Genomic DNA, 20,253 nt, shown 5'->3' with positions numbered 1-20,253 from the left:
ATTGATGCTGTGTTTTTGGCTTTTGAAAGGGCTGTTTTCACCTGTGCTGCTGTGATTTCCGGGACACTACACTTTTCCAGTATTGTTGTGGGCCCTTTTGAAGGTGAGAGGGAGGTGAAGTTTGCAATGAATCTATCTACCAATATGTTGACAATATCAGTAGGTTCAGTATATTTTGTGCTATTTTGCACCATCTCAAAGCATATCTGCGAGTTGTCACTTAGATTTTTGACACATCTAAAGAAGGCTTTGTGGTTATCTTTCGAGTCCTTGGCTATTTTTCCTTTGAAGTTAGCCTTGGATGATTTTATGAGGGACCTTAGTTTCTTACTGATACTGATCAGAGATGTCTTCCCCTCTTGGGATTTGCTTTTTTTCTGAACTAGTTTCCTCCTTTTGTTGTATAACCTGTTTATGGCAGGGGTCCACCAGACTAGTTTCCTTCTCTTAGGGGAGTGAGCCTTGTTTTTTCTAAAGATGGCACGATCCATGCATCCTTGTAGGTGCTCATAGAGTGCAATTGTAAAGGATTCAGCATCTTGGGCAGTGTTATCCTTTAGTGTGGGGGCTGTGAAACTTATCACCTCTGACTTAAGGTGAAGTTTGCTTTAGAAAAGTTTTTCACTGTGGTGTCCTTGGTTGGGGGGGGGGGGGTGGGCTGTGGACATCCAGGGTGATTAGTTTATGGTCTGATCTAACCAGTGACGGGTTGACGTCCGGTACGGAACACCTGTCGCCCATGTTGGTGATGACCAGGTCCAATATGTTGTGGCCTCTGGTAGGGGAGTTTACCAGCTGATCCAGGGCATTTGAGTTGAAAAATTCCAGGAAGCGCGGAGCCTAGGAGTTTGTACTCAAGTTTTCCCAGTTAATGATAGGGTAATCAAAATCTCCCAAGATCAGGGTGTTCGGTAGGACCTTCATGTTTTCCAGTGTCACCAGAAAGGCGGAGTGGTGGTCCTGGATAATGGTGGGTGATCTGTAGCAGTCCACAATTTGCATTGCAGATTTGCTCGATGTTAGTTGCACATGGATGATCTCAAAGATATCATACTACACCACTAAGCTGAAGGTGTGGGTATCCTTGATTAATATGGATACACCCCCCCTCCTTTTGTGTTTCGGTCCATGCTCTGTGGCCGAAATGAGTGGTACAAGTTGTAGTGCTGGAGTGCTCTATGGAGCCTTGAACCAGGTTTCAGTTACTGCACAGATGTCGACGTTCTCCATACTTAGGAGTGCTTCGAGCGCATGCATTTTGAGATTTAAACTCCTGGCATGGAGTAGCATAACCCTCAGTTTTTTACTTGTGCTGTTTAAGGAGGTGGGTTTGAATTTTGAGCCTTGCCTAAAAAAGGCACTATGGAGGCAGCAAGAGCCTTGGCCAGTATTCGAAAGCCAAGGGGTGACAGGTGCAAGCTGTCGCTTGCGAAGCAACGCAGCTTGTCGAGCATGTCATCCCAGGCTGGCAGACACTGGATCCCCTATGAATGACACCAGAAGCTTAGGCAATTGTTGAAATTGATCATTTTTTCTTTATACTGAGGTATCATTCTTGGTGAGGGCAGGATGCTACTCAGGGTCAGGGTCATAACCGCCTGGGCTACATGATCAGAGAGCTCTTCCATGTCTCTTTTCATGTAGTCCAGGGAGGTACGGCTCAGGTCATTCACACCAACATGAACAATGACAGAGTCATATTTGTACTTGTTCTGGAGTGACCCGAGTGCTTGTGTTATGTGGCGGATTCTGGCTCCCGACAGGCAGCTAAAAGTAACCTTCTCCTTGTCCAGCCTAGTGAGTGGGGCGTCCGTGTACCTGACTATTGAGTCACCTATTACTAGTGTGTTAGGTATGTTATTTTGCCTTAAGGGCTGTGATTGTGTGGTACATTGTTTTATGTGTTGTCTGGTTTGTGACAGGAGGTGCAAGTTTTGTGGGTGTCTGCTTTGGAGCTCTCTGATGCTTTTGCAGGTTTTTATTTAGAGCCTCCGAGTTTGATTTTGTGTATTTATGTGCATCTTTTGCCAATGCTGGTTTAGTAGGTCTATGTGAGGCTGGAGGTGTGGTGCAAGTGTTAACCTTCTTCTCATGACTATCTGTTCCAGTCTTGGGTGGAGATACCTTAGCCTCCAGTTTGGCTGTATAACTGCATCTCTCACATATGCTAGTGTTTTGTGGTAGGAGGAGAGGGCTGTCCGTGTACATAAGACAGTTGTAACACTGCCTCAGGATATCCAGAGTCACCAGCTGGACTGGAGAGTACACCTGAAGTTGCCCTTTGGTCATGCCTGAATAGTAGGGTGAGCTGCTTAGTCGCTTGGTTGGTGAGAGGTAGATAAAAGAGCCTTGCCCCACTGGACAGTCAAGCGTCAGGGTATATTAGTGCTTGCTATTAGGTCTGAGCAAGTGCTGGACTGTAGGATGCTTATTGAGTGCTTAGGTTGAGAGTTAGACTAGTTTCAAGTGAAAAACTGAAGGAGACTTAGTGGAGCCAGGAATAATTTAACCCTAGCTAAGTGGTGCTACCCGGCGCACAAAACCATGCAACGCAGTTTTTAAACTAACTTCTGGGCTGGAACCACTCCTCCAGGGACAGATGGCTGCTCATAGTTCCCCTCTCTCACAGGTGAGCAGAGAAACTTCTCTATCCAAGTAAGGCATGGGCAACTCAGAAACTTGTAACACAGCCCTGAATTCAGCACTAGCCTGAAAAATGGACTATACTAGCTTAGAAAGGCGGGAAAACAAGAAATGTATTTTTTTTTCTTTTAAAAGATAAGGCAAAAACAGTAAAAAGTACATTTAAAATAGCTTTAAACGACTACAAGTGATCAGAAAAGGCTATCGCACTTTAGTGTGTAGCCTACAACAGTTAAACTATTTATTTAAACAAAAATAACTTTTTAAAAATACAGGCAGTCATAAGTACAATATGTGAAAAGAAAAAAAGTACAGTTTTGTACCTACCATAAATGTAGATGTTCGAGTGCTAATACAGCTGCAGTAATCACAGATGGGTTCTCTGCCGTCAAACTGGTCCTCGGTCGGCCGAATTCCAAAGTCTAGGTCCGGCGTCGGTTGTTGTCGCTTTCTTTCCTGACGTCAGTGCGACAGGGGTATACAAGACACAGCCGACACCATATTCTTCAATCTTTCTTGCCCCAGATGTCAGGTGCCCCCAGAAGGAAGGCAATACATAAATTATATATATATAAATATATTCAAGCAATGCAATGTAATCAAAAAAACAGTAGTTGCAAGCAAATATACCATAGGAGGATAACCCAAATTAGGTTGTATGAGGAGGTGTTAGCCACTAGTCCTTTACCAAGAGGGGAAGGAGGGAGGGAAACCTGTACTGCAGCTGTATTAGCACTCGAACATCTACATTTATGGTAGGTACAAAAAGTACAGTTTTGTACCTACCATAAATGTAGATGTTCGAAGATCCACATTGCTGCAGTCCTAACACTTGGGTAGTCCGCTGTCCCAGTCGGCCCGAATACCAAAGTATAAGGCTGACGTGGTCAGGCGCATTAGTCTGACGTCAGGACGCCAGGATACAAATGCGCATGACCGACGCCATATCCTCAGTCTTTTCTTGCCCCAGATGTCAGAAGACCCTAAAAGATAAGGCCAAAACCAAAAACCCAACACTCCTGTACCAAATATATGTACAATATATACAAATTTACAAAAGTACAACCCCACCCACACAACCACCCCTAAACACAGAGGGAAGGAGGGAGGTAGATTGGACTGCAGCAATGTGGATCTTGAACATCTACATTTATGGTAGGTACAAAACTGTACTATGTTCTTCATCCCACATTGCTGCAGTCCTAACACTTGGGTAGAATCCCAAAGCAGAGGTAAGGGAGGCTGGCAAATCATAAAGAAGCTGGAGCTGTCAACATGCCCTGCAAAATAGCCGTGGCAAAACCAGCCCTAGATTTAGAGTAGAGAGGAAGGTGGTAATGCTTAGAGAAAGTATGCACTGAACTCCAAGTAGCTGCCTCCAAAATATCCTTAGTTGCCACCCCCTTAGAAATGCTGTTGAAGTGGCAGTAGCCCTAGTGGAATGAGGCCTAATCCCAGCTGGAATCTCCTTGCCATGATGGGAATAACAAAATGCAATGCAAAACCCAATCCACTTAGAAATAGTTTGTTTTGACACAGGCTTGCCCTGAGAACTCAAAGCAAAAGAAACAAACAACTGCTGAGACTGCCTAAAATCCTTAGTCCTGCCTAAATAATAACGCAACTGCCTGTGTACATCCAAAGTGTGCAAAATCTTTTCCCCCTTATTTTGGGGATCTGCATAAAAAGTAGGCAAATGAATAGTTTGGTTTAAAGCCACACTAGAGACCACCTTATGCATAAAGGAAGGATTAGTACGTAATGATACCCTATCCTTATGGAAAATCAAAAAAGGCTCAACTGTCATAAGGGCCTGCAATTCAGAAACCCTTCTTGCAGAAGTAATGGCCAACAAAAAAGCAGTCTTCCATGACAAGTATTTCAATTCAGCAGTAGCCGCAGGCTCAAAAGGTTGTAGAGTAAGTTTCTCCAACACAAAATTGAGGTCCCAAGCAGGAGTAGGAGCTCTACGGGGGTCTTATATTCTTTGCCCTCTAAGAAATTGCTTGAACAAAGGATGAGAAAACAATGGTGGGTCACAATCATAGTGAGCTGAAATTGCTGCAGCATGAATCTTAATGGAAGAGAAAGACAAACCTTTGTCCAATAACTCAGTAAGATATTGAAGAGCCACACTCAAATTAGGCTCAGAAACCTCCAAATCCTTTGCTGCACTCCAAAATAAAAATCTCTTCCATTTTTCTGCGTACACTTTCCTTGTACTAGGTCTTCTGGCTTCCATAATCACATTCAAAACTTGTTGAGGAAGTTGAGACCTGCTGTGGTTCAAAACAGAATATGCCGGGCTGTTAGATGAAGAGAGTGAAGCTTGACATTGAGTAGATGACCGTCCCTCTGAGACAATAGGTGTGGAATCAAGGGTAAAGGCCATGGAGGCTTCCTTACCAGACTCCTCAGTAATGGGTACCAGTGTTGCCGAGGCCAATCTGGAGCTATTAAAATCATCCTTGGCTTGTCTTGTCTGACCTTTAGGAGTACCTTTGGGAGGAGAGGCAGAGGTGGAAAGGCATACACATGAAGATTTTTCCAACTGAAAGAAAGAGCATCCACTTTCCAAGCTGGTGGTGCAAAACTTTGGCAGCTGGTGGTTTAACGGAGAAGCGAACAGATCTATGTCTGGAGTTCCCCATGACACTGTCAATTTCCGAATTACATGAAGATCCAGTTTCCACTCGTGGGGATCCATGATTTGCCTGCTTAACACATCTGCTAAGGAGTTCTGTGCTCCCGGCAGAAACCTTGCCTGAAGATTTAGTTGCAAGCTGAGCGCAGTCTCCCACAAAATCATTGCTTGCCTGCATAGAGGATAAGAATGTGTTCCCCTTGCTTGTTGTTCTACCACATGACAGTTGTGTTCTCAGATAGAATCAACACCAGCCCTGGAAGAAGTAACTCCTTGAAAGCCATTAATGCAAACTGGACTGCAAACATCTCCTTCATGTTGATATGTAGATGCTGTAGTCTGGCAGGCCACTTGTCTTGTATCCACTTTCCATTCAGATGAGCCCCCAAGCTATGTCTGTGGCATCTGTCGTTAGAATCTGACTCGCCTCTGGCCGGGTCACAGAGAGTCCCTTGTTTAGGTGACATTCCTGAGCCCACCACAAAAATTCCTTTTGAATGCAAGGTATTATTTGAATGACAGTGTCCAAATCCTGGCAGTGCTGTGTCCATACATTTTTGAGACACCATTGTAGCTTCCTCATATGCAGTTTGGCATTGGGAAGCACTAGAATACAAGATGCCATGAACCCTAAGGCTTGAAGGACTGTCCTTGCAGTCAGCCCGGACTGAAGAGATAGTTGATGAAAGTAAAGGGAAAGATTCTTTTGTTTGTCCGGGGTTAAAAAGGCCATCTGGGTTGCTGTATTCAGTCTCACACCCAGAAAGCACATGTCTTGAGAGGGTACTAGACTGGACTTTATTTCGTTCACAGAATACCCTAGGCATCTTAGCACTGCTATCACATATTCCAAATGCTGAAACAGGTCTTCCTTTTCTTGAGCCAGAATCAGGCAGTCAGTCCAAGTAAGGATAGATTTGTTTTCCCTTTAGGCTGAAGTAAGCTATCACTGGAGCCAGAACTTTGTGAATACTCTGGGCAGTAGATAAGCCAAAGGGCAATGGAGAGAACTGATAATGGGAATTCCCAGCTCAAAACGCAGATACTTCCTGCAACTTAGTCTGATAGGCACATGAAGGTAAGCCTCCTTGAGATCTAAAGTTACCATCCAGTGATCTTTTCCCAGCAGAGGTAAAAGCTGTTGTAACGTCAACATTTTGAACTTGGGAATGTCCAGATAAGTGTTGAGGATAGATAAATCCAAAATTGGTCTCCACGTGTTCCCCTTTTTTGGTACTAGGAACAGGCGAGAATAAAACCCTAGGCCTCTTTCTGGCACAGGAACCGCTGAATGGCCCCTATTTGAAGTAACAGAGAAATTTGCTTGTGAGCCTCTTTCTTTGTAGAGGAGGAATGTCTGGCATGCCTTTGAAAGGAGGCAAGGTATGGAAATAAAACCTGTAACCGTGGTGAATGATATCCAATACCCATCTGTCTTGGGTAATTAAACTCCAATTTTCTTTGAAAAGTGCCAGCCTTCCTCCCAAAGGTGCTGCCAGACGAGAAGGTTCTGGCAGCTGAAAAGGCAGGTCATTGGGTCTGTTTACGAAAGGACTGACCCCTGCCCTCACCAAGACTGAGCAGGTGAACTCCTGTTCTAGGCCTAAAAGAACCTTGAGCTCTGCCCCTACCACGTCTAGACCTACCCCTAGACTGGGAATCATAAGAAGGATATGTCCACCCCTTAGTAGGCCAATTTCTACTAAACTTGGAGGCTGAACCTGCAAAAATCTTTAACAGTCTGCATAGACTTAGCCTTGTCCTCCATTTTCTTTAAAACTGCTTCCACAGGCGAACCAAACAACACATCAGATTGCAACGGAGCATCTCAAATCCTTGTCTTAACATGCTCAGCCAAATTCTGATCCCTCAGCCAGGCGTGCCTGCGAAGAACAGAACCAGTGGCAGCCACCCTTGAAGAGGCCTGTACAGCATCAAAACCACATTGCAAAGAATGCTTACCCACCTGTTCAGAAACATGAACTAAATCCTGCAACTCTTTACACTCAATACCTTCCGCCAGAGTATCCACCTTAGACTTCAATTGTCAAAGGAGATAATTTTGGTATTTCAACATGTGGAACTGGCAATTCAAAGCCCTCATGGCTAAAGTGGAAGTAGTATACACCTTCTTTCCTCATCTATCCAAAGCCCTTGCCTCTTTATCAGGAGGAACAGGATTTTTAACAACAGAAGCCTTAACACCTTTAGGCCCCTGAGAAACAGTTTCTGGGTCTGCCCTAGGACTCTTAAAAAGATACTTATGAGCTTCAGGCACCCTATAATACCTATCCGGTTTAACTGGAGCAGGAGGCAAAGAATCAGGGTTCAGGGAAGCCTCTGCAAAAACATCTTCCACCACATCCAGAACAGGAGGTATAGCCAAAGGCCTATGCTGGGGTAGAAACAAAAATTCCCTAAGCCTTTTCCTGGAATCAGAGAAATCTTGACCTTCCCATTTAAAATGCTCCCTCATGGAATGAAGAGTCTCTGAAAAGAAAAATCCTCAGGAGGAGAAGTCAAGGGGTAGAATCATCTACATCAGAATCAGAATAAGGAGGATACTCCTGCAAGTCTTCAGTCCAAGACTCAGAAGCCTCCGAACACTGCTCAAAACTCTCAAGCTCAGGTTCCACCCTAGGCCTCTTATCAGGAGGGGGCATAGAACCTCTAATCATAGTAATCAAATCTTCTGCCATTTTAAGCATATGTTTCTTAGGCAGAGACCCTGAAGAACTAGGAGAAACACCCACTGAAGGTAAACCTGGCCTGCCTCTCGAAGAAGCCTTGGAAACAGAAGGGAGGGCCTAACCACCTTAGGAAGGGAGGGAGAACAGCTACCTGAGAAGCCCCTGAGCCGGGCCTACCTCCTGAGAGGACACATCGTGTAACAGAAAAGAGTCATCCTGAGACTGCAAAGAAACTTCTGGCAGAACCACCGGCCCCACCGAGCCTTCTAAAGAACCGACGTCCGGGACAGACGGTTCTTCCAACCTAGGCTTTGCTGCTTTGTCCTTGCGCTTTTTAGGCGGCGGGCCGGAGCATCCGACGGCATTTTATAATTACAACGCTTCCCAAAACTAACCTGGCACAGTCTAATCTTCTCTTTATAGTGCGTTTGTTAAATCTAGCACAAGAGCGACATCCAACAACGCCGTGCTCAGGCCCTAAGCAAGGTATACACAAGGTATGGTAATCCCTATGAGGTATCCGCTTCCCACAAGAAATACAGTTATTCACTTTTTCTGACATCCGTTAAATACTGAGGCAAGAAAAAAACAAAATATTCCCAACGGGTACTTAGCCAACTTTGATTCGGTCTGAAACTCCGACTTCAGAAAATTTCAGAACGCCAACCTGCACTCGCAATACTGCTTCTGCATCGGACCATGCGGCAAAAAAGACTGAGGATATGACGTCGGTCATGCGCATTTGTATCCTGACGTCAGACTAATGCGCCTTGACCGACGTCAGCCTTATACTTTGGTATTCGGGCCGACTGGGACAGCGGACTACCCAAGTGTTAGGACTGCAGCAATGTGGGATGAAGAACATCTGTACTATGTTCATTGTGCATACAGCTGCAGTAATCACATATGGGTAGAATCCCAAAGCTACGCACAGGGTGGTAGGCATTAGGAGGAACTGGGATGAGCCAGAATGCCATGCAACACAGCAGTGGCAAAGCCTGCTCTAGTTTTGGAATATAAAGGCAGGTGATAGTGTTTTGTGAAGGTATGCACAGAACTCCAAGTGGCTGCCTCCAAAATATCTTTGGTAGGAACTCCTCTGAGGAAGGCTGTAGAGGTAGCTGTGGCCTTGGTGGAGTGGGATCTGATGCCTGTAGGGACAGATTTCCCATGATAGGAGTAACAAAATCGTATGCAGTGGCCTATCCATTTTGAAATTGTCTGTTTGGTAACAGGCTTCCCTTGAGCTCCCACCGCATAGCACACAAAAAGTTGTTCTGATTTCCTGAAAGGCTTTGTTCTGTCCAAATAATAACATAGCTGTCTATGGATGTCTAAGGAATGTAGCAGCCTTTCCCCTTTGTTTTGAGGATTGGGGTAAAAGGTAGGTAAGTGTATGGCTTGATTTAAAGCTACCCTGGATACCACTTTAGGCATAAATGAAGGGTTGGTTCGAAGGGAAACCCTGTCCTGATGGAAGATGAGAAGGACTGCACAGCCATGAGGGTTGTAGTTCCGAAACCCTACGAGCTGAGGTAATGGCCAGAAGGAAAGCTGTTTTCCAGGACAAACATTGCAAATCTGTTGAGGCAGCTGGTTCAAAGGGAGGCAATGTTAATTTTTCTAGAATGTAATTAAGATCCCAGGCTGGCACTGGTTGTTTACTTGGTGGTCTTATATTCTTAGCCCCTCTGAGGAACTGTCTTAAAAGTGGGTGAGAGACTAACGGTGGATCCGTGTTGAATTCTGCAGAAATGGCTGAGACATGGATTTTTATGGAGGAAAATGAAAGTCCACTGTTCAGCAGCTCAGCTAGATACTGTAATACCTGAGGCAAATTCAGTTTTCTAGGGTCCTAGCCTTTTTTCTCATTCCAAGAGCAAAACAGTTTCCATTTTGCGGAATAAGCCTTTCTAGTAGATGGTCTTCTGGCCTCCAGAATGACGTCCTGCACCTCTTTGGGGAGTAGGGTCTGTTGTGGTGTTAAGGAATTTTCCATGCAGCAAGATTAAGTGTTTTCAGCTGACTGTGAAGAGTTTTGTAGCTGTGCTGAGTCGGCAGAAGAGGCATTAGAGGTAGAGGCCAGGGAGGAGTATGTGTTGGGCTCCTCAGGAGTGGGTACCAGTGCTGTCTTGGCCAGTCTGGAGCAATCAGTATCATCTTCGGTCTGTCTGCTCTTGCTTTCAAGAGCACCTTGGGCAGAAGAGGCAGAGGTGGGAAAGCGTACACTGTCCATGCTGTCCAACTGAAAGAAAGGGCACCCACTCTCCAGGCCTTTGGATGAAAGGTACTTGAACAAAACTTTTCCAATTGATGATTCCTGTGGGAGGCGAAGAGATCTATGTCTGGCCTCCCCAAAGCTTGGATTATCTTTGTAAACACCTGAGGATGCAACTTCCATTCGTGCGGATCTGTCATATTTCTGCTTAGATTGTCTGCCAGCGTGTTTTCCAAACCTGGCAAGTACTGTGCTTGAAATTCAATTTGCCATTCCAGAGCCAAGTTCCAAAGTGTCATGGCTAGTCTGCACAGGGGGTATGAATGTGTTCCTCCTTGTTTATGTACCACATAACTGTGGTGTTGTCTGTTCTTATCAATAATTGTCCTGGATGCAGGAGGTCCTTGAAAGCTGTAAATGCATTTATCACTGCTAGCATTTCTTTTTGATTGATGTGAAGGTGCTTTTCCTTTTGGGACCATTTGCCCTGAATGCACCTGTCTGTCATGTGCGCCCCCAGGTGTAATCTGAGGCGTCTGTTGTGATGACTTGATTTGCTTGAGGCTTGCAGAATGGGAGACCTGTGTTTGTTTGACATGCTTGGGCCCACCATAGAAATTCCTTTTGCAAACATGGAATTATTGGTATTATTGTTTCCAAATTGTGGCTGTGTTGAGAACATAGGTTTTTTAGGTACCATTGAAGTTTTCTCATATGCAACTTTGCACATGGGATTAAAAGAATGCAAGATGCCATGAAGCCCAGAGCCTGCAAGATTTTCCTTGCAGTAAGCCTGGTACAATTTGCTAGTATTTTGAAGTACTGAGTTAGTTGCCCCTGTTTTTCAGGCGTAAGGTAGGCCATCTGGGTGTTTGTGTCCAAGTTGGCACCCAGGAAAGTTATTTTCTGAGATGGTGTTAGCCTGGATTTCTTTGTTGATTGTGTATCCCAGAGAATTCAGTAACAGTGTTGCATAAGCCAGATGTTCCAGAAGTATGTGCTTGCTGTTCGCTTGAATAAGGCAGTCATCCAAATAAGGGTAAATTTGTATCCCTTGAAGTCTGCAGTAGGCAATTACTGATGCCAGGCATTTCGTGAATACTCTGGGCGCAGTAGATAAGCCAAAGGGCAATGCAGAGAATTGATAGTGGATTGAACCTGCAAGAAATCTGAGGTATCTTCTGCAGCTTTGTCTAACTGGGACAGGCAGGTATGCCTCCTTGAGGTCCAATGTTACCAGCCAAAACTCCTTGCCCAGCATGGGAAGAAGCTGCTGTAATGTGAGCATCTTGAATTCTGGTACGAGTAGAAATGTATTTAGAACGGATAAGTCCAAAATGGGTCTCCAGCTGGTTCCTTTCCTTGGTACCAGAAATAGTCTGGATTAAAAACCTTCAACTTGTTCGTGAGTAGGTACCTCTTGAATAGCTTTCATGTCCATGAGTTTTGAAATTTGTATTTGTGCCTCTGCCCTTTGATTGTGTGGTTTGGCATGCCTCTCATTTTTGGAAGAGTGTGAAAATGCAAAATGTAGCCTCTGTTTATAATGTTCAGGATCCATTTGTCTGTTGTGATAATATGCCAATTTCTTGTAAATAATGCCAGCTTTCCTCCCAAGGGAGCTGCCAGCGGAGACATGCTTGGCATGAAAAGGAGGAAGTCACTGGGTTTGTTTTCTGTACTGTTGTGCACTGTCTTCACCACCTCTTGGTGCTGGGGTTTGCCATTGCCTGCCTCTATGATCCTTGAGATTGTCCTCTGCCCCTAGTGCGCCTGTATATACCTCTTTGGGGCTTGTCCGTGGCTGGAAAGGACCAGTTTTTAGAAGGCCAATTTCTGCTAAAACGAGGTGCTTGTACCTGTAGAAAAGCCTTGACAGTTTGCATAGAATTAGCTTTTTCCTCCATTTTCCGTAGCATCTCCTCAGCATTAGTACCAAATAGTACATCCTTTTGTAAAGGAGCATCTAGTAGTTTAGCTTTAACATGATCAGGCAAGCTTTGTTCCCTAAGCCAGGCATGTCTACGAATGACTGATCCTGTAACAGCAGCTCTACTTGAGGCCTCTAAGGCATCATAGCCACATTGCAAGGTGTGTTTACCCACTTGTTCTGCACTATACATCATATCCTGCAATTCCTTCAAATCTGATTGTTCAGGTTAAAACATTTTATTTCTTAATTGTGATAACAGAAACTGCTGATATTTAAGCATATGGAACTGACAGTTTAAGGCCCTCATGGCTAGGGTGGCCGAGGTGTATACCTTTTTTCCCCACCTTTCTAAGGATCTAGATTCTCTTTCGGAAGGTAGTGGATTCTTGGCAGTAGAGGCCTTCATTCCCTTGGGGCCTTGAGAAATGGTTTCAGGGTCAGCATTATGGCTTTTGAAAAGAAATTGGTGAGAGTTAGGAACTCTGTAGTACCTATCAGCTTTGACTGGGGCAGGAGGCAGGGAATCTGGATTAAGACAAGCCTTCGAGTAAACATCAAGTATGTCCAAGACAGGAGGTATAGCCAGAGGTCTGTGTTGAGGTAACAAAAGAAATTCCCTAAGCCTTTTCTTGGAATCAGAAAAGTCTTGGCCTTCCCAATGGAAGTGTTCCCTCAAGGTGTGCAAGGTTTCCCCAAAAGAAAAATCCTCTGGGGGAGATACAGAAGGAATGGACTGTTCTGCATCAGAATCTTCATAAGGGGAGTACGAGTGTTCCTCTACATCAGAATGTTCTGAGAAAATGGAGCCCTGCTCAGAAGAGGGAGAATCTTCCTCCAATCTGGGTCTCTTGTCTGGAGGGGGTTGGGAACCCCTGATAAGAGTAATTAAATCCTCAGCCATTTTAAGCATCTGCTTTTTAGGCATGGGGCCTGGGGATGGGCCCTGAGCAACAGGCCCTCTTGGGATGCATGGCTGATTTGGACTTAGTAAAGGCCTTAATGGAAAAGGAAGATGAGGGCCTAAAGACACCCTGGGTGGAAGTGGACCTGTCCACATTAGGAGGCTCAACACTCACAGTGGCTTCACTGGTTGTAGTCTGAGTAAGGGCCGCGGTACCTGCGGTCTCAGTTACAGAAGACACCGCCAAGGAAGTGTCGTCGGTAGTCAGGGACTGCATAGGCGTCTCACTGAGAACCGGACCACGTGCAGCCGGTTTTGGCGTGGTGTCGGTGGAGACCACGGACCTCGCGTGTCGGTCCTTGTCCTTGCGTTTTTTGGACAAAACGGTAGTCGGAGTCTCAGACGACATTTTATAATCAAAGGCTTTACCAAAATAATGTTGGGCGAACTCCACCCGACGCTTAATAGTGCGTTTATTGAAAGTAGCGCAAAAGCGACAGCCCGAGACGTCGTGGTCTAGGCCTAAACAAGGTATGCAGAGGGAATGGAAATCCTTATGCGGTATTTGCTTCCCACAAGAAATACAGTTGTTAACTTTGTCTGACATCGGTCTGAGGCAAGAAAAGTTTCCCCCAACGGGGTACTTAGCTTTAAAGAAGACTTCGGTTTCCAATTTTTCGTAAATTCAGGAGCTGGCCGACAGGCACTTGCGAACTGCTTCTGCTTCGGGCACCGCGCGGCAAAAAAGACTGAAGAATATGGCATTGGCTGTGTCTTATATACCCCTGTCGCACTGACGTCAGGAAAGAAAGCGACAACAACCGGAGCTAGACACTGGAATTCGGCAGACCGAGGACCCGCCTGACAGCAGAGAACCCATATGTGAATACTGCAGCTGTAATGCACGATGAACATCAAGCTTTTAAATCGCACTAAATGCTGGAAAATCAGCGTTTAGGCAGAAAACAGTTAAGTACAACAAGAAAATCCAGAAAACTGATACTCAATCACTCCAAAGTCTCTCTTTTAAGCTAGAAGGCTTATATCAGTTTAAGGCTTTCTAGCGCTTTCCAGTAGGTTAGTTACAGGAAAGACGGGAAACAAGCGCATATGAGGCCTTTTAAACCAGAAAGTTGAAAGAGATGGACAACTTCCCGAATGGTCAATAAACTACAATTCCTGGGACAAGAACCACTCCTCTTGTGGTAGGACAGGCTACCTAGTACTTACCACTCCCACTGATGAGCTAGAAGGCTGCACTCCAACAGAAGGGCTTGGGGGGCTCAGAAACTTACAAACAGTCCTGGATACAGCAAATCTGCACCTGGACTTGACTAGTTACGAGAAAGGAGGGGGATCAAGCACAAACATCTTTTTCTTCACCTTCTTTTTGTCAGTATGAGCAAATGACTGCAGTGACCACTTAAAACTCCAGTTCTTTAAAACCACTTTTTCTTAGAATGTGCAATACATAAAGCAGAACAGGAAAACTACTTAAAAACATACTATCGGCACTGTAGCTAGTAAACAGGCTTCATGGGCAATGAAATAAACTGGCAACTATAAAGACAATTAAAAATTAATATACAAACCAGTAATGCCTAGTAAAGCATTTCAGAACAATCCAAGGGCACACCAATTTCAGCTGCATATTTACAAATATTGGAGACTGGATGCATTTGACTCTCAAAGAAAATCAGTGCCCAGATAATATTATACATGGTTCTCCTTCAAAGGCAGAAGAAAAAAAAAAACACCTTTCACATGTGGATAGAAAGCTAAACACTGCTGTCTTGCCTTTAACTAGTCTTTAGAATATTACAGTTCTCATTAAAGAAAAAAATTCAAAAGTGAAAAATGTTTTCTGTGGCTGTGTGTTGATACCAAAGGGGTGGGGATGTTAACAGTGCAGAAGCTTAACCAGTTCCACTGGAAAGAACAGTGCTAAAGAACCTACTGGTAAAGCCAAAAAAAAAAAAAAAAATTTCACACAAGGCACAGTGCTCAGACCACTGATTCCCAAGTGCCACACCTGAAGTAGGGGTACATGAAGCCAGTTACAGATAACACAGTCAAGAAAAAAAAAAACTACAGCTAATTCATGAACTCTTACCGGTTTCTGTGAAACTGCCGGCCTAAGCTTAGAGGTGATTTAAATGATCCAGGGGAACTAAATCCATTCACAAATCCACCATTAGGAAATGGGGCCTAGAATAAAAAAGATCAATATGATTTATTAAAACAAAGATCAAAGTTGAAAGTATTCTGCTGTACTCAACAGATTTAATATGACACAATTTATATAGTAATCGTCTAAGGCACGTAATAATGCTCAGGACCCTTAAAAATTTATCTTACCAGTGGTGTTTCAAAATATGGTGTGGGGCTGGGAGACCACGCTTGAGGCACTATGCTAAATAGAGGATACTGCTGCTGAGGACTGTAAACAGGCTGCATAAACAAATGAGAAGGAAACTGGGTCTGTGTTTGTGCCTGAGGATATACACTAGAATCCAGTACACGGTAACCATTCTTTGCAAAGAAAGTGTTGATGGCTTTTATTCGTGCCTGCAAAAAAAAGAAAGAAAAAAAAATCACTACACACTTCAGCAGCTGTGAAACTTCTGAACGGTTATGCATTTTCTACAAGTTCTACCCAGTTACAAGAATAAGTAAACAAGGCAGTGGATACTTCAGTTACTCACGAAAGTAAAAGGTAGGTTAAGAAAAGTACAGTTGTGTACCCTTACCATAAATGTAGATGTTAGAGTGTTATTCACTGTTGCAGACATCACATTTGGGTTATCTGCCTGCAGGTAGCCCTCAGCCGGCCTGAATACCAGAGTCTTGGATTCCTGCATCGGATGCAGTCTCTTCTTCCATGACATCAGGTGTATAAAACATGCAGCCGAAGACATTACATCAGTTTTTCTTGCCCCAGATGTCAGGTGCCCCCACAATGGGAAGCAATTATATGTTATGGTACACCTCCATCAAAAAACAAATACACCAGAAAGCTTAAATACACCAAACAAGAAGGAAAGTTAGAGCCAAGAGAAGTCAGTGGGCTGGAGGGAGGGTAAACAGGACTGCAACAGTGAATACACTCGAACATCTACATTTATGTAAGTGTACACAACTGTACTATGTTCTTCGTGTTTCACTGTTGCAATCATCACATTTGGGTTGACTCCCAAAGCTAAAGAAGGGAGGAGGAAGTTAGAGAGCATAAGCCCTGCATGACTGCAGTGGCAAAACCAGCCCTGGGTTTAGAAAAAATAGGCATGTGGTAATCCTTGGTGAAGGTATGTAAAGAGCTCCAGTAGCAGCTTCTAGGATGCCCCTGGCAGGGACTCCTCTGAGAAAGGCTGTAGAGGTAGATGCAGCCCTGGTGGAATGTGATCTTATCTCCCGTGGAGTAGGTTTTCCATGGTGCTTATAGTAGAGATGAATGCAACGGGCTATCCATTAAGAAATGGTTTGCTTTGAAACAGCCTCCCCCTCTGCCCCAGCAGCAAAGCAGACTAGCAGCTGTTCAGATTTTCTGAGAGGCTTGATTCTGTCCAAATAAAATCTAAGTGGTCTGTACACGTTCAAAGAGTGCAGTACTCATTCTGATCTGTTTTGTGGATTTGGGGGAAAAAGGTAGGCAAATGAATGGACTTATTTAGGGCCACACTAGACACCACCTTGGGCATAAAGAAAGGATTGGTCCTGAGGGAAACCCTGTCTGCATAGAAGATAATAAAGGGCCCCACTGCCATGAGTGCCTGTAATTTAGACACTCTTCTTGCTGAAGTGATGGCTAGAAGAAGGCTGTTTTCCAAGAAAGGAATTTCAACTCAGCAGTTGCAGCTGGCTCAAAAGGAGGGAGAGTGAGCTTTTCCAATACAAAGTTACGGTCCCAGGCTGGAGAAAGTACAGTTTTGTACCTACCATAAATGTAGATGTTCGAGTGCTAATACAGCTGCAGTAATCACAGATGGGTTCTCTGCCATCAGGCGGGTCCTCGGTCGGCCGAATTCCAAAGTCTAGGTCCAGCGTCGGTTGCTGTCGCCTTCTTTCCTGACGTCAGTGCGACAGGGGTATACAAGACACAGCAGACACCATTTTCTTCAGTCTTTCTTGCCCCAGATGTCAGGTGCCCCCAGAAGGAAGGCAATACATAAATTATATGTATAATCATGCAGTGCAATATAATCAAAAATCAGTAGTAGCAAGCAAATACACCATAGAAGGATAACCCAATCAGGTTGTATGAGGAGGTGTTAGCCACTAGGCCTTTACCAAGAGGGGAAGGAGGGAGGGAAACCTGTACTGCAGCTGTATTAGCACTCGAACATCTACATTTATGGTAGGTACAAAACTGTACTATGTTCATCGTGCATACAGCTGCAGTAATCACAGATGGGTAGAATCCCAAAGCTACGCACAGGGTGGTAGGCACTAGGTGGAACTGGGAAGAGCCAGAATGCCCTGCAACACAGCAGTGGCAAAGCCTGCTCTAGTTTTGGAGTATAAAGGCAGGTGGTAGTGTTTTGTGAAGGTATGCGCAGAACTCCAAGTGGCTGCCTCCAAAATATCTTTGGTAGGGACTCCTCTGAGGAAGGCTGTAGAGGTAGCTGTGGCCCTTGTGGAGTGGGATCTGATGCCTGTAGGAACAGATTTGCCATGAAAGGAGTAAAAAAACCGTATGCAGTGGCCTATCCATTTTGAAATTGTCTGTTTGGAAATTGGCTTCCCTTGAGCTCCTACAGCATAGGACACAAAGAGTTGTTCTGATTTCCTGAAAGGCTTTGTTCTGTCCAAAAAGTAACGTAGCTGTCTATGGATGTCTAAGGAATGTAGCAGCCTTTCCCCTTTGTTTTGAGGATTGGGGTAAAAGGTAGGTAAGTGTATGGCCTGATTTAAAGCTACCCTGGATACTACCTTAGGCATAAATGACGGGTTGATTCGTAGGGAAACCCTGTCCTGATGGAAGATGAGAAAGTGCTGCACAACCATGAGGGCTTGTAGTTCCGAAACCCTACGAGCTGAGGTAATGGCCAGAAGGAAAGCTGTTTTCCAGGACAAATATTGCAAATCCGTTGAGGCAGCTGGTTCAAAGGGGGGCAATGTTAATTCTTCTAGAATGTAATTAAGATCCCAGGCTGGTATTGGTTGTTTACTTGGAGGTCTTATATTCTTAGACCCTCTGAGGAACTGTCTTAAGAGTAGGTGAGAGAATAAGGGTGGATCAGTGTTGTATTCTGCAGAAATGGCTGAGGCATGAATTTTGATGGAGGAAAATGAAAGTCCACTGTTCAACAGCTCAGCTAGATACTGTAATGTCTGAGGCAAATTCAGTTTTCTAGGATCCTGGCCTTTTTTCTCATTCCAAGCGCAAAACCGTTTCCATTTTGCGGAGTAAGCCTTTCTAGTTGATGGTCTTCTGGCCTCCAAAATGACATCTTGTACCTCTTTGGAGAGCAGGGTCTGTTGTGGTGTTAAGGAATTTTCCATGCAGCCAGATTGAGTGTTTTCAGCTGACTGTGAAGAGTTTTGTAGCTGTGCTGAGTCAGTGCTGAGCCAGTAGAAGAGGCATTACAGGTAGGGTCCAGGGAGGAGTATGTGTTAGGCTCCTCAGGAGTGGGTACCAGTGTTGTCTTGGCCAATCTGGAGCAATCAGTATCATCTTCGGTCTGCTCTTTCTTTCAAGAGCACCTTGGGCAGAAGAGGCAAAGGTGGGAAGGCGTAAACTGTCCGTGCTGCCCAACTGAAAAAAAGGGCGTCCACTCTCCAGGCCTTTGGATGGAAGGTTCTTGAGCAGAAGTTTGTCAATTGATGATTCCTGTGGGAGGCAAAGAGATCTATGTCTGGCCTTCCCCACGCTTGGATTATCTTTGTAAACACTTGAGGATGCAACTTCCATTCGTGTGGGTCTGTCATATTTCTGCTTAGATTGTCTGGCAGCGTGTTTTCCAATCCTGGCAGGTACTGTGCTTGAAGTTCGATTTGCCATTCCAGAGCCAAGTTCCAAAGTGACATGGCTAGCCTGCACAGGGGGTATGAAAGTATTCCTCCTTGTTTGTTTATGTACCACATTACTGTGGTGTTGTCTGTTCTTATCAATAATTGCCCTGGATGCAGGAGGTCCTTGAAAGCTGTAAATGCATTTATCACTGCTAGCATTTCCTTTTGATTGATGTGAAGGTGCTTTTCCTTTTGGAACCATTTGCCCTGAATGCACCTGTCTGTCATGTGTGCCCCCCAGGCGTAGTCTGAGGCGTCTGTTGTGATGACTTGATTTGCTTGAGGCTTGCAGAATGGTAGACCTGTGTTTGTTTGGCATGCTTGGGCCCACCATAGAAATTCCTGTTGCAAACATGGGATTATTGGTATTATTGTTTCTAAACTGTGGCTGTGTTGAGACCATAGGTTTTTTAGGTACCAATGAAGTTTCCTCATATGCAACTTTGCGCATGAGATTAGAAGAATGCAAGATGCCATGAAGCCCAGAGCCTGCAGGATTTTCCTTGCAGTTAGCCTGGTACAATTTGCTAGTATTTTGAAGTACTGAGTTAGTTGCCCCTGTTTTTCTGGCGTAAGATAGGCCATCTGAGTGTTTGTGTCCAAGTTGGCACCCAGGAAAGTTATTTTCTGAGATGGTGTTAGCCTGGATTTCTCTTTGTTGACTGTGTATCCCAGAGAATTCAATAACCGTGTTATATAAGCCAGATGTTCCAGAAGTATGTGTTTGCTGTCCGCTTGGATCAGGCAATCGTCCAAATAAGGGTAAATTTGTATCCCTTGAAGTCTGCAGTAGGCAATTACTGATGCCAGGCATTTTGTGAATACTCTGGGCGCAGTATACAAGCCAAAGGGCAATGCAGAGAATTGATAGTGGATTGAACCTGCAAGAAATTTGAGGTATCTTCTGCAGCTTTGTCTGATTGGGACATGCAGGTATGCCTCCTTGAGGCCCAATGTTACCAGCCAAAACTCCTTGCCCAGCATGGGAAGAAGCTGCTGTAAGGTGAGCATCTTGAATTTTGGTTCGAGTAGAAATGTGTTTAGGATGGATAAGTCCAAAATGGGTCTCCAGTCGGTTCCTTTCCTTGGTAGCAGGAATAGTCTGGAATAAAAACCTTGACCTTGTTCGTGAGTAGGTACCTCTTGAATAGCTTTCATGTCCATGAGCTTTGAAATTTGTAGTTGAGCCTCTCCCCTTTGATTGTGTGGCAG

At 44.6% G+C, this 20,253-nt stretch overlaps 1 protein-coding gene across 1 annotated transcript in view; it reads right to left on the bottom strand.

The window, feature by feature from the left end:
* LARP4 (La ribonucleoprotein 4) overlaps positions 1-20,253 on the bottom strand; it is a gene marked incomplete in the record, with an annotated part of 1,458,174 nt that overhangs the window by 479,555 nt on the left and 958,366 nt on the right. The window contains 2 exon segments of the mRNA XM_044083476.1: positions 15,143-15,237; positions 15,388-15,597. Coding sequence (XP_043939411.1) covers positions 15,143-15,237; positions 15,388-15,597 — 305 coding nt within the window.

Source organism: Protopterus annectens, chromosome 9.part0 (genome assembly GCF_019279795.1).
Source record: "Protopterus annectens isolate FY-2018-M chromosome 9.part0, PAN1.0, whole genome shotgun sequence".
Taxonomy (NCBI): domain Eukaryota; kingdom Metazoa; phylum Chordata; order Ceratodontiformes; family Protopteridae; genus Protopterus; species Protopterus annectens.
This window is presented reverse-complemented; position numbering and strand designations above follow the sequence as displayed.